Consider the following 13,480-nt stretch of genomic DNA (forward strand, 5'->3'; position numbering starts at 1 on the left):
AATTTCATATAATATTGCCATACTTATATTTTAAGTAACTTTTTTTTAAATTATGAAATAAATAAATATCCTAAATGTATAAAATAAAAGTGGTTAGTAAGAAATACAGGACAGTAAAGAAAAATATGGGTATTAATTTTATTTCTTAGTGATATTATGTGTCTCTGTTTCAGAAGGGAAGGTACTTGTAAAAAATATTTGTTTACTGAACCTGAATATAGTCGCATGAAGAAACTTTGCCTTTTTAGTAATAATGATTAAAAAATCTCTTGTTTTTAAAGTTAAATAAGATTTAGTTTTGGATTTATTACACTTTTTTATTTCTTTTCTCATGCTAATCCCAATATGATCAAGATTTCAATGACTTACCTTTATTTCTAGCTAATCCACCAAATTACACCTTTCTGAACTCCTACAATACATTTTCATATTTGCTTGAATTTGGTAAACATAAACAAACAATAAACTTACTAGATATCCGTATAAAAAGGTTTTTTAATAGATACTTTCTTAATATAATGTTTAATTAATAAAAAATGCACCAACATTTTAAAAATAATTTATTTTGTCTTAAAAACAAGTCGTAAGTAAAATATTGTGTCAAAAATATATCAATTGCTAATTTTATTATCTAACAATATTCTACATTAATTTAACTATTTAACCTTAATCTAGTTTTAGACATAGTTTATATACAATTATGAGTTACTAGTTGTCGCCCGCGACTCCGTCCGCGTGGAATAAAAAAAAAATAAGTAGCCTATGTGTTCTTCCAGAGTGTGATCTCACATCTATCATCAATCATCTATCTCTCACATCTATGCAAATTTGGTACATTCTACATCGAGATCCATTGAGCCGTTCTGGAGATACCTTCAAATAAACATCCATCCATCCAAACATTCGCATTTTTTTATATATATTTATAACATTAGTAAGATTGTTTTACTTTTGGTGTCATAAGTTAATATTGTATAAAAGATTTCAGGCTATCAATGACTTAAAATAATTTATCCATCCAAATAGTCAAATAAACTACTCCGTGTTGGTTTCTGTTTTTCCTCTGCCTTCAATTTCTTAATCAAAACTGGTGAAGATGCGACAGCATCAGCTTTTCTCTTTGTCGGCTGCGAAAATAAAACATATTTATTTAAATTGATTAGGAACATAAATTCTAATATTACCAAGTTACAAACAAGCCATGGGAATTTGGCGGCAGAGAAGACGTATTCGTAAGAAGAAAAAGTATTCTCTTTTTGTACTCCCCTTCCCTGTATAATAAAGGCCCATCAGTCACTTCGCCGTTTTAGTGAAATTAGGTGTCTGTTAGCTCGTTTGCCAACTTTAAACGTAAATAATAAATTAGTTAAGATTATGTATCACTATTACCTTAGGTTCTTCATCTTGCGACAGTGCAGCGAACACGAAGTTTCTTCTATTCGTTGATGTGGTGATTTTGGTGGTCTCACCGTCTCCGGCAAGTGGGTTCGCTATCGCTGCAAGCCGTGCTAGTGTGCCTTTACCCCGAGACAGTAAAGACCCGTGATAATTTTGCTTAAAAAAAACAAATAAATTAAAAAAAAATAGACCCAACTGACATGATTTTATACTCTATGGAGAAAATTAGGCACTTGTCTTTGGATTGAGATACCCGCATAGATAATAATCAGTCATAGGAATGTTGGAACATTGTCAACATATTTTAAAAAAACACCTAGATATTTACCTGAAAAATGGCAAAGGGTTTCTTTGGACTTGGGATATCTTTATGCGCCTTCTTTTCCTGAACTTCTTTCTCTTTGTCTTCATTGAAATTTTTATTTGGTGCAGTGACTTGGCTAGTTTGTGCTTTCGAGCTTAGATTAGCTTTTATTAGAGCACTTCTATTTAAACCTGTATTGTTAAGATCTTCGTCTTCCCCTTTCTGGAATTAAAAAATAATATTAAACGATTGTTATTATTAATTTAGGAAAAAGAAGACGTAGCACGATTATTTGCGATACGAGCCTTTATAACGTCATTGACAAAATATGTGAAAATTTGTATGAGATTTGTTTGTGTAATTTTCGCCCGATAGCGTCGATAGTTGTGAATTACCATTTTTCTTAAGAACATTTCTCTTTCGTGGCGCTGCTTCCTCCATAACTCCTCAGACTCAAACTCCTCTTCCTGTGTGTCAGCGAACTCGTCACCCCCCGCACCAGTCTCTTCCGTGTCATCTAAAGATATTAATAATAGCAATCTATACATATAAAATAAATCTCTATTTCCCTTGGTCATAGCATCACTCGTGAGCGGTTGAAGCGATTCCACTAATTCTTTTTTTGTTGTGTTTTGAAAAGAATTACTCTCGATTCAAACAGAATCTCGATTAAATTTGGTATACAATAGTCTGGAAGGCTATATATTTTGTTTTTTAATTCCTCGCGGACGAAGTCGCGAGCAAAAGCTAGTATTTAATTAACATAATCCATAAAGTTAACTGACTTTACCCTTATGATATTCCCGGGAATAGTTTAAAGTGAGGGTTAATACTCTTCAAAATGGGATTTACCTTATATCTATTTAAAACATAACTACTAAAGAAGGTTCTATATGTTTCTATATATTTAGATGGTGAATACCCTGTAGTTTTGAATGAAAAACTCAGTTAAATATTTTTTTCTCATGTTTCTTTCTGCTTTCAAATCTTCATTTATTAAATCATAATTTTATTAATATTTACCAGCATCCTTCCATCGGAACTTGCGTTGTCTGTGTCCATCACCTAAGTCTCCGTCTTCGAAAAGCAATTCCTGCAGCAGTCTTACTTCTCTCTTATCTTGATCTAGTACATCCCTCCTGGAAATTTATATATTTTTATGTATGTCATGTTAAATGATTAATTATAATATGATATACAAGAGATCGTCCGGGAGTTAGTCAGAGCACAATTAAAACATAAATAAAAATTGGCCTATAATATGTCCGTATGCAACATCTACCTTCCCCTTCAAGTACCGTCTAAATCCAGCCATTACGAAAATAACCCAGAACAAAGCAGCCTTGAGATACATATAGACAAAAAATAATTTCCAACTTCCTTAGACATCTCCTTACGTCCCGCTACGATGTTCAAAGTAGACAAGTTTGAAAACAATTAAATTATATAAATTTAGCATTTACATACATATGTATTTGTCCCAGTTCTTTTCTGAGCTTTCCTTCATGGAAAACATCATCATCACCCTCCTCGCGCTCCATGCGGTCGAGCCCCGCCTCGTCTTCATCACCAGACCCCATCCATTCATCTTCTGAAGTCAACTCTGCTTCTTGCTCGAAGAAATCACCTATTTTCTTCTTCTTTTTCTGAGGTTGTACTTCCACCTGGAAAATTAAAAAATGTTTAAATGATTTAGTTAAGGCTATATAAAGAGTACTCATAACCATTAAGTACACCTTTAGTTTAAGATCGTAATTAAATATTCTGCTTAAGTAAAAAATTTGTTTGAAATTAATTTAATTTTGTTTACCTCATTTTCTTCTGAATCATATTCAACTATTCTTTCAACATCTTCAATATCAGATTCAATATTATCTACATCAGATTCGAGTGCTTCTGTTTCTTCCACTTCTTCTTCGTCATCTGGAATATGGATAAATAAGACTGTTAGAAGCAGAAAAAGCAGTAATCCATCTTAGATCATTAGCGCAAAATTTTAAATAAATAGCTTATAATATGCCAGCACACATCAGCTACCTTCCAGTGAATGTCTCATCAGAACCAGTCCAGACATTCCAAAGATTATTCAGACCAAACACGGCTTGCGGACAGACAAACAAATTGGTTTTTGGTTGTAGGTAAAGCAAATCAAGTTTGACATTTTTAAAAAAAATCCAATATAACATGTATCAAATAGCGGTTGTTTCCACATACCTGAAAACTGTAATGCTCTTTGTTCAAGTTTTCGTTTTTTAATTTTCTTTTTACTCTCCTTTTCAGCATCACCATCGTTAACTTCGTCGTCTGAATCAATAACTAACTTTTTCTTAACACTTTTATTGGATATACTCTGTACATTTTCTTTATTTGCGCTTGAATCGTTAGCGAAATATTTGTATTTCTTCGGAGATTCAAACTGTGGGTTATCTAATTCTTCTAGAATAGAAGATAATATTTCTTTCTCTTTATTTCTTACATCTTCTTTTACCGGAAGTATAGTCTTATCTGTATTTAAATCTTTTTCATTAATTACTTCTTCATTTGATGCTTTGTCTTCATTCATATTATTATCAACAAGTATTTCTTTGTCTGTAAGTGTTTTTTCTTCATTTATATTATCTTCAATCTGTGACACAAATGGGTTGTCATAAAATTTTCCAGTACACAAAGCTAAAATATCATCACCAATTTCTTGAGACTGTGTTGGAGTAATCAATTCTTGTGAATCAATGTTTTGAGATGCATTTGTTGTATATAAATTATCATCCATATAGACATCCTGAAATTACATAATGACATCCTGAATATGACATAAAAAACATATTAAAATACAGTCGAACCTGGATGAGCGAGAAACCTCTATAAGTGAGAGTTGTACAGTCCTGAAAGACAACCCGCACTGGGCCGGAGTAGTTGACTATGGCCTATTCACCCCTAACTTGGGGTAGGCTCCGAGCCCCTCAGTGGGGACGTATAGTGAGCAAATGATGATGAAAGACTTCCTTAAGCGAGAAACTTGAGTTAGAGAGAAATCTCTATAAGCGTGAAAAAATGTCGGCGTCCAGAACTCTCGCTTATCCAGGTTTGAATGTACATATATAAAAATGTTTATGTATAATCTAATATATAAAATTCTCGTGTCACAGTTTTCGTCACCGTACTCCTCCGAAACGGCTTGACCGATTCTCATGAAATTTTGTGAGCATATTCAGTAGGTCTGAGAATCGGCCAACACCTATTTTTCATTTTTTTTTAACTGCGCGCGGACGGAGTCACGGGCGACAACTAGTTGTTTTTATATAATTATAATTACTTAACAACACCGGAAAACTAAGTTTCTTTCTTAATTTAGACAGGACAACAGTTAGTTTTGTTCATAAAATATATACTTACTCTGTCCGCTATGTTTATTTCTTTAGCTATTAAATCGTCAAGACATTTTGTATCACTTCCGGTATTTCCAATAGAAAATGATTGACTGCCCAAGTTTGAGTCACAGTCGATTCCTTTTTTAATATTATTTATCTGTGTCACAGGATCTTGAGATATTATTTCTTCAGATGATGATTTGGATACTTGCGCTAATTGTAATTCATCATCTAAAAAATAATAAGATAACATTACAAGACATTAATTTAAATATAAAAGACCATTTATGGCTACCACGCATCTCAGATTTTAATAATCTTCTATATCTATATATATAAAAGAAAGTCGTGTTAGTTACACTATTCAAGAACTCAAGAACGGCTGAATCGATTTGACTAAAAATTGGTGGGCAGGTAGCTTAGAACCAGGAAACGGACATAGGATAATTTTTACCTCGTTTTCTATTTTTTCTTATTCCCCGCGGACGGAGTCGCGGGTAAAAGCTAGTTATAAATATATATGCAAATTATTATGTTACTAGATAGGAAGGAGAGGAAAATAGTAATAAATTGTGTATTTCTCTAACTTATGTCTTACTAAGTTAATAACTATACTAATAGAAGGGAAAGATTTGACTGTTTGTTTGCATTAAATAAGCTCCGAAACTACTGAACCAATTTGATTTTTTTTTACTGTTGGGAGGCTACACTATGTCCGGGTGACATAGGCTACATTTATTACTGGGTTATTTGAAATCCTTGGGGAAAAGTGCTAGTTTTTTTTAAATATTATCACTAACCTTGAGTTGAGCTAATATTTAAATCTTCAGAAACTTTATTTACATCAGATGTATCACATTTGTCAGAGCACTGATCACTATCTTTTATCTCGACTTCATCATCAGAATCTTCAAATGCTTTTAAAATCCTACCCTTCTTTGGTTTACTATTTCCTTCATCATCTTCTGATTCAGATGAGTCATCTTCGCTGGAATCTTCATCACTTGCATCACCGTCACTGCAATCACCTATTTCATTAATTTGATCTTCTGCATCTGAATGTGCATCTTCAACATCTGATTCCTCTGCTTCTTCATCAATCATCGGGTTTTTCTTCCTCGGTTTATCTTCAATTAAACAATCATCTTCACAGATCTCCTCTTCACTTTCATCTTCTGAACTTTCTTTATTACTAATATGACTGTTATTTAGTTGTTCCAATTTAGCTTCGACTTTTTCAATATCATCCAATTCAGCATCATCGCCGCGAATTGCATCCAATTCTAATTGTTGTTGTTTTTCTTGTTCCAGTCTTTTAGCCCATTCTAAAGATCGTTGTTCCGCTATTTGCTCTTCTAGTTCTTGTTTTAATTTTAAAAGTTGAACACCGGGCTTATATCTACAAATACAATCAAAATTTAAATGTTATAGTATAGTACATTATTTATTTCTCTTACTGAAAAAAAAAACCTATATTTCAATATGATCAACACTGTGTTTTCCAATCCATGTAATTATTTCACACTTATTACTGTATTATATCAAAGTAATTACGAAATGCAGAAAATAATGTTTGAAGATGATCTTTAATGTTCAAGTCATGTAAATTTTTTTCTACATAAAACTACTTACTTTTTCTCTCTATCCTTTTCTTGTTCTTCTAATGATTTTAGTCTTGCAAAATATTTGAACCTTTCTTTCAATTGTTCAACACCAGAAAGTTTATTTACAGTTACAGAATTGTCTTCTAAATCAATAACCATTCCAGGAGCACCAGTTAACTTAGGTTTTGTATATAAAGAAATTTCAGGTGTGTGATTACTGTTGTCGCCTGCAAGAAATGTTCATAGAATTAAATATCAAATATGTAATTTTTTTTTCTGAAACATTATTATTTCAAGAATACCTTTATCTGGAATATTTTGAATCATAGCATCTATTTTATCAAAATCAAAGTCATTTTCAAAAAATTCACTCTCAATGTTATCTGCATCAATTAATTCTGAATTTGTTTGGTTGTCAATATTGCTATTTTCATTATTATGATTTTCGTTGTCATTATCCAAATTTAAACAATCAATTTTCTCTGAATCGTAATGTAATTCCATATTTTGGCTGTCATCTTTTTCACCATTATTTGAACGAGCTTTGTTTATGTCATGATCAGTACAATCTTTTTCATATCCTTCATCTAATACTACTTTGTTATCTTCAATAGATTCTATTTCATTTATATTTTCAGAACTTTTAGTCATTGACTCATTGTCAATTGAGTCTTTATTAATATCAGTATTTTCTGCATTTGTTGTAAACTCTATTGGGTGTAAATCTTCACTAATATCCATTTTATTATCACTTACATTTTCTTCTGCAACTATTTTTATTGGTTCATCTATATCTATTTTACTATCAACTGGTGTCTCTTTCTCTATTTCTGTTTGAACATTTGGTAGCTCATCAATCTTCTCAGTCTCAGCCTCTTTCTTTTCTACATCATCTTCTTCTTCTGTATCACTCTTACATAGCTCCATCATTTCTTTCTGTCTTTGCTCTAACTGTAAACTATCAGAAATAACCATAAGTATAATATAAACTTGTACAAATGGAGGCTTAATATACTATTTGTAGATACTGCAATTTATTCAAGACTTGAATTAAATACAATATAGAAGATTGTATTTTTTGATTGTACAAAAAGGGAATGTAGATTTTCATATTTTTCTAGATTTATAAAACATACGGTTGAAGTATGTAATTTTGGCAAATATCAGAAAAAATAATATATGGCATTTCTAGGTTTGTATATCTATATATTATTTAAGATTATCTCAGAATAACTAATAGAAACAAACTGTTACTGTTGACTGAAGTAGACTACACATACACACATAAATTTTATGCAATGTACCATAACCAATTTAAAATAACTTACGCATATTGTTCCAATTGTTCAGGTGTCATTTTTACAGACAGAACCTTCCCATCCGGTGCTAAAGCTGGTCTCTGTCTACTCATAATATCTTTGAGTGATAAAGCTTTTGGTCTATGGTATGGAAGTGAAACTTCCTTTTCTCTTAACATGCGGTTAGATTCACTTTTAATCTTCTGTTTATTTTCCATAGCTTGCTTAGCTGATATCTGAAATTAAAGGTCATTTAAAATTAGTATTCTTTCAACAAAATTAATACTAATACAATATAATAATAATGTGCGAGTTGCATGGCAATCACTGTAAAATGTTGGATAAATGACATATGAAATTTGAAAATAAATACATTGGTACATAGCGAAAATTGAACCTAGAGTTACATAGATTTCAGACCAGATCAATCAAACACTTCAAAACTGAGCCACTTGCACTCTTCAACACTAGAAATTGTTAATTTAATTTGCTAATGAATTCTCAGACCTGGTTAGTACCAAGTAGTCTTACTATTGGCTAAAATGTTGTGACAACATACCTTTATAGGTTTAGGTGATGTTAATCTAGTAGACTTCATACTTGATGTCTTTTTTTGTTTGCTAGAACCATCTTCATCACTTGAGGAGTCAGGATCACAAATAGCTGACATTTTCATCATATGTTTATCTTTAAGTATCTGTACAAAAAATTGTCAAGTTTAATATAAGTTAACTTAAATGTTTTATCAATATAGTTTACTTGAATTTTTATTTGTTAAAAGCTAATTGATATCTCCCTGTTATTTTTTTACTGCAAGGATTACATTCTTTTCCTTCTATTTTATATAAAAAAAAAAACAATAATAATGTAAAAAGCATAGTAAGTACCTGTTCGATGTTGTGGCACGAAACTTGTTTTTTATCTGAATGGTCAGAATTTTCATTGTTAATCTGTTTGCTAATTAATTCTTGGTCTTGTTTGGACACTAAATTTCGAAATTTCTCTCTCAACTTATTCTTTTTGTTTTTAACTCTACTTAAATCGTATTTTTCAATTGTTTTTTCGGCAGTTTCATTTAAGTCATCGTCACTACTGGACAAAGTCCTAATTCTTGACTTGTGTTTACTCCCAATTTTTAGTGTACTGATATCTTCAGAGTCACAAACCTTTACATTATCTTGATTTTTTTTAAGATCATCAGACTCATTGCTGCTGTCAGAAAAGTGATGAACACGTTTTTTAGATCTTAACATAGGTACGTCAAGTTCGTCTTCAGACTCCAAATTGTCAGCATCGCCTTTGAAGCTATCTATCGTATCGTCTGCTGAGCCATCAGGTGACGCCGTGTTCACAAGTTTCTCGATCATATCGTCTTTAATCGAATTATAAAACAATACTTGTTCAGTCATATTTATATTATCATATTTTCTTTAACACTTTTTTACAAAATGTTGAATTTAATGAGTAACCTATTTAAAACACAGTTAAATTTTATGTTACGTAGCTAGCAATTAAAGTAATGTTTAAATCTGTAGTCCTAAACTAAATAATTCAGGTTGAAGTCTTCAGGCTGCCGTTGCCGCCAATTATGGTTTGTTATTATGACAATTGCTGTCAACTGCCAAACGTCAATCATCCCTAAAGCAAAGAGCATATGAAAGAAGAATGAATGTAAAGAATAAGAATAAAAGAAAAAGCGTTTAATAATTAGCAAATTCGCAACTTAGACTGCCTCGAGCAGACCATGGACCATTGTGAATTTGTGAATGATAAAAAATGATTTAAATTTTAGCCTTGTACTCAATATAAAGGCATTAAAGTACTACATTTGTTTTTAGCTTGCTGAAATAAATTGCAAAAGTATTATTTAACAGGCATTTATATTTTGCAATAATTTACAAAAGAAAAATTAACAAGTGTTTGCGAAGGATATTTCACGATTATGATCACGGAGTTTCATGGGCTTTGGTACAGTTTTTGAAAAGTCACAAATAACAGCTTCTGCGGTAGTAAGTAAAGATGCAATGCCACTAGCATCACTTAGTGCGCTCCTCACTACTTTAGTTGGATCTACTATACCTTTATCAAATAAATTTACAAATTCATTATTTAGCGCATCGTAGCCCCATCCACCACGCATAGATTTTACTTTAGATACAATTACTGGTCCCTCGAGCCCCGCATTATTTGCAATTGTTAAACATGGAGCACTTAGAGCTTGTTTGACAATCTCTATTCCAGTAGCCTGATCTTGATTATTAGGTTTTATTTCTTCAAGAGCAGGAATACATCGTAGTAATGCTACTCCACCTCCTGGGACAATGCCTTCAGCAAGTGCAGCACGTGTTGCGCTAAGAGCATCGTTGATCCGATCTGATTTTTCACTAATTTCTACTTCGCTACTACCTCCTACGAGCAAAACAGCTACTACTGATTTTAACATTGAGATGCGTTCTAATAAGCGCTTTTTATCAAAATCGATTTTCGTATTTTCAAACTCCTGTCGAAGCTGTTCAATGCGCTGTTCTATCTCCTCTCTATCACCTTCTCCTCTAAGCATCAATGTCGAATTTTTTGTAACAACTATTTCTCCGACCTTGCCAAGGCTTTCTAATTGGCAATCTTCAAGTCGAATCAAATTAGAATTATCTTCGAAAATGACTCCTCCTGTAGCCGTGGCCATATCTTCTAGCAGATTCTTTCTGTGTTGTCCTATACCAGGACTTTTGACGGCTACAACTGGTAAACCTATCTTTAGTTTGTTAAGGACTAAAAGAGATAAAGGTTCCGTCTCATAATCTTCGGCTATTATAAGTAATGGTTTTTTATGTGTCCCTGCAACTTCTAAAGCCGGAATTATTTGTTGTGCAGTAAATATTTTCTTGTCAGAATAAAGAACAAGAGCATCATTATACTCAACTCTAGGACCTTTAAGGGAGTTAATAAAATAAGGCGAAATAAATCCTCGTTTAAAAGACATACCTTCAATTATTTCTAATCCATTGTCTAAAGTTTTACCTTCTTTTACTGCCACAAGACCATCTTTTCCCACTCTACTTATAGCTGCTGTTATAAGTTTTCCTACCGATGAATCACCATTTGCAGACAATGTAGCGACTTGTTCTATCTCTTCAGGTGTTTGAACTAATCTGGACATTGCCTTGAGTTTTTCTGTGACAATATCAACAGCTAATATTATACCTTTTCTAATTTCAATTGGATTTGCGCCTTTTAAAATACTATCTGAACCTTCCCTTGCTATTGCTCTAGCTAAAACGGTAGCAGTTGTGGTTCCATCTCCAGCTTCTTCGTTAGTCTTATTTGCTATATTTTGTAGGAGTTTCGCACCAATATTTTGAAATTTATTCTTCAACTCTATGCTTTTCGCTACAGTTGCACCATCTTTAGTTATTTTCGGTGGTCCAAATTTTTGTTCTATAATAACATTGCGTCCTTTCGGTCCCATAGTCACTGCAACAGCGTCGGCAAGAACATCGACTCCTTGAAGCATTAACGATCTAACCTTGGAGCCAAATTTAACTTCCTTCGCATAAAAACGTTGAGTGATTTTATGGGTTTTATTTTTAATGTTTAATTGTAATACATATCGTAAATGGAGCATTATAGCTAAAGTTCCAAATTAACAATTTTATAGTCAAATGTCAAGAAGATTTAGAAAAATGGAGCATTTATTAAACTGATGTCAACGTTTAAATTTAGAATTTTTATAAAGAATATATAATATCTTTACAAATTACGGAATCGGTTTATAAGAGAAAAATAAAATTGCATTTTATTGCATTAAAACTTAAGGAATAAAAAAGATTAAATCATTATTAAAATTGATTTAAACCGACTGGAACGAAATGTAACACACGTAATTATTTTTACTCTTTGATTTTAACGGTCCGAAACTTTTGAAATTTCACACTTTGCGTATGACACAAAAGTAAATTCGATAACATATACTTGTTTATTAGTACTAGCCATTTTATATTAGTTTTTTTTTGACAAATTATTAAAAATGAGTGCGTGTAAAAAATCTATGCCCGTTATTATCAAATTAGATATCGGGGACCAGTTAACATCCATCTCATGTGGTCATATCGTTGTTGAGTTGATAAAGTTTATAGCATATCAAAGACTTCAAATACCTTATAGTTATCAATGGCTTAAACAGGTTGTAAATAAGAAAAGACAATGCATAGAGGCAAAAGATACATTCCAGTCCGAAAAACATTTTCACGTAGCTTCTAGTGCTTTGGAAAATTTAGATTTTATCATTAAGGTAATGTTATAAAATTTAGCTTAGAAAATATGTCCAACTCAAAAATGTTTTAAGAATTAAAAGAACTAAGCATACATAAGTTTTGATTAAAAGACGTATTTCGGTACTTCTCCTTGTTACCACGTCAATATTTTACATTTTAGAGTTTGTTGAAGGAGATAGATGGACCAACTGTGCCTGGCGAAGTTTGCATTGCCCTGGGCGGTACACCAGACACAAGTAAGGAGGTTTACCGCCTTCTTCTACCAAGCTATTGCCATAAGTCACAGTGCCATTCTAAGCATATAGCATCAGATCAGAAAATACAAATGAATGTGTTCAGGTATGCCTGCTTTTTTGTATTTGCAGCTAACTATTTTTTAATTAAAATTGAATTGGATTTTTTCAGATATTAAAGTAACTTTTTAACAATAAATTTTTAATATTTTACCTTATGTTTTTCTAATACAAAATAATTATGATAAATACTGATCTAAAAATTCTTTCAGGACTTTGGTTACATCAGATGTATTGAGCAAAGTTTTTCAAAACACACTGCCTCCAACAAACTTGCATGTGTTATTAAAGAAGAAGAATAGTACATGTGATGTAGTGTGTACAGACAGTTTTGTTTTATTTAATGGATATAGATTGCCACGGAGTGCTAAGGTTGTTGTTATAGATTTTAGGACTGAGAGCCATGAAAATCTTTCATGTTGCAATAACTTTGAAGTTTTTGAAGAAGTTATTACAAAAAATTTGACTGATTTAAAAATTTGTGATAATGAAAATGATGTTGAAGATTTTAACGAAATAGAATCAAGCAGTACAATGAGTTGGTACCAGTCTTGTTATGTTATGAAAGGATTTAGAGATTGTATAGTTAGTGGCAGTTCTATCACAAATAAATGGTTACATTTGTGACAATACTTTACAACTTTACCTTTTTTAATGAATTTAATCATGTAATATGAGGGTTATTCATATTTAGAACAATTTATAGTATTGTCTGATTATATATTTTTCTTACATAACAAAAAATACTGGACTGCAGAAAAAAAAATTGCCATAAGAAACATACATTATCATTGTGTAACATAGGCTATATTTATTACTAGATTTTTTAAAATTCTGCATGTATGAAGTCATGGGCAAAAGATATTGTTCAAAATTTTTGCTTTAAATAATTTATGATTGCAAAATTTTGTCAACAGAATATAAAAAGATTTATTTTACAGAAT

The 13,480-nt window shown here is 31.7% G+C and overlaps 3 protein-coding genes across 3 annotated transcripts; 1 reads left to right on the top strand and 2 right to left on the bottom strand.

The window, feature by feature from the left end:
- Positions 1-958: 958 nt before the first annotated feature.
- Positions 959-9,709, bottom strand: LOC106707265 (claspin). The gene is made up of 15 exons (XM_045681753.1): positions 8,860-9,709; positions 8,532-8,669; positions 8,003-8,208; positions 6,977-7,632; positions 6,703-6,901; positions 5,871-6,469; positions 5,096-5,301; positions 3,917-4,481; positions 3,513-3,625; positions 3,170-3,366; positions 2,726-2,841; positions 2,098-2,219; positions 1,727-1,924; positions 1,390-1,554; positions 959-1,127 (listed from the first exon to the last, which is right to left on the bottom strand). The coding sequence occupies exons 1-15, from the start codon at positions 9,379-9,381 to the stop codon at positions 1,011-1,013; spliced, it is 4,119 nt and encodes a 1,372-aa protein (XP_045537709.1). The 5' UTR covers positions 9,382-9,709; the 3' UTR covers positions 959-1,010.
- Positions 9,710-9,774: 65 nt separating this feature from the next.
- Positions 9,775-11,594, bottom strand: LOC106721555 (63 kDa chaperonin, mitochondrial). Its single transcript, XM_014516516.2, has one exon. The coding sequence runs from the start codon at positions 11,592-11,594 to the stop codon at positions 9,882-9,884; it is 1,713 nt and encodes a 570-aa protein (XP_014372002.2). The 3' UTR covers positions 9,775-9,881.
- A 396-nt stretch (positions 11,595-11,990) lies between these two features.
- Positions 11,991-13,384, top strand: LOC106721588. The gene is made up of 3 exons (XM_014516552.2): positions 11,991-12,260; positions 12,404-12,582; positions 12,749-13,384. The coding sequence occupies exons 1-3, from the start codon at positions 11,997-11,999 to the stop codon at positions 13,161-13,163; spliced, it is 858 nt and encodes a 285-aa protein (XP_014372038.2). The 5' UTR covers positions 11,991-11,996; the 3' UTR covers positions 13,164-13,384.
- Positions 13,385-13,480: the final 96 nt, after the last annotated feature.

This window comes from Papilio machaon, chromosome 17, assembly GCF_912999745.1.
Source record: "Papilio machaon chromosome 17, ilPapMach1.1, whole genome shotgun sequence".
In the NCBI taxonomy this organism is placed as follows: domain Eukaryota; kingdom Metazoa; phylum Arthropoda; class Insecta; order Lepidoptera; family Papilionidae; genus Papilio; species Papilio machaon.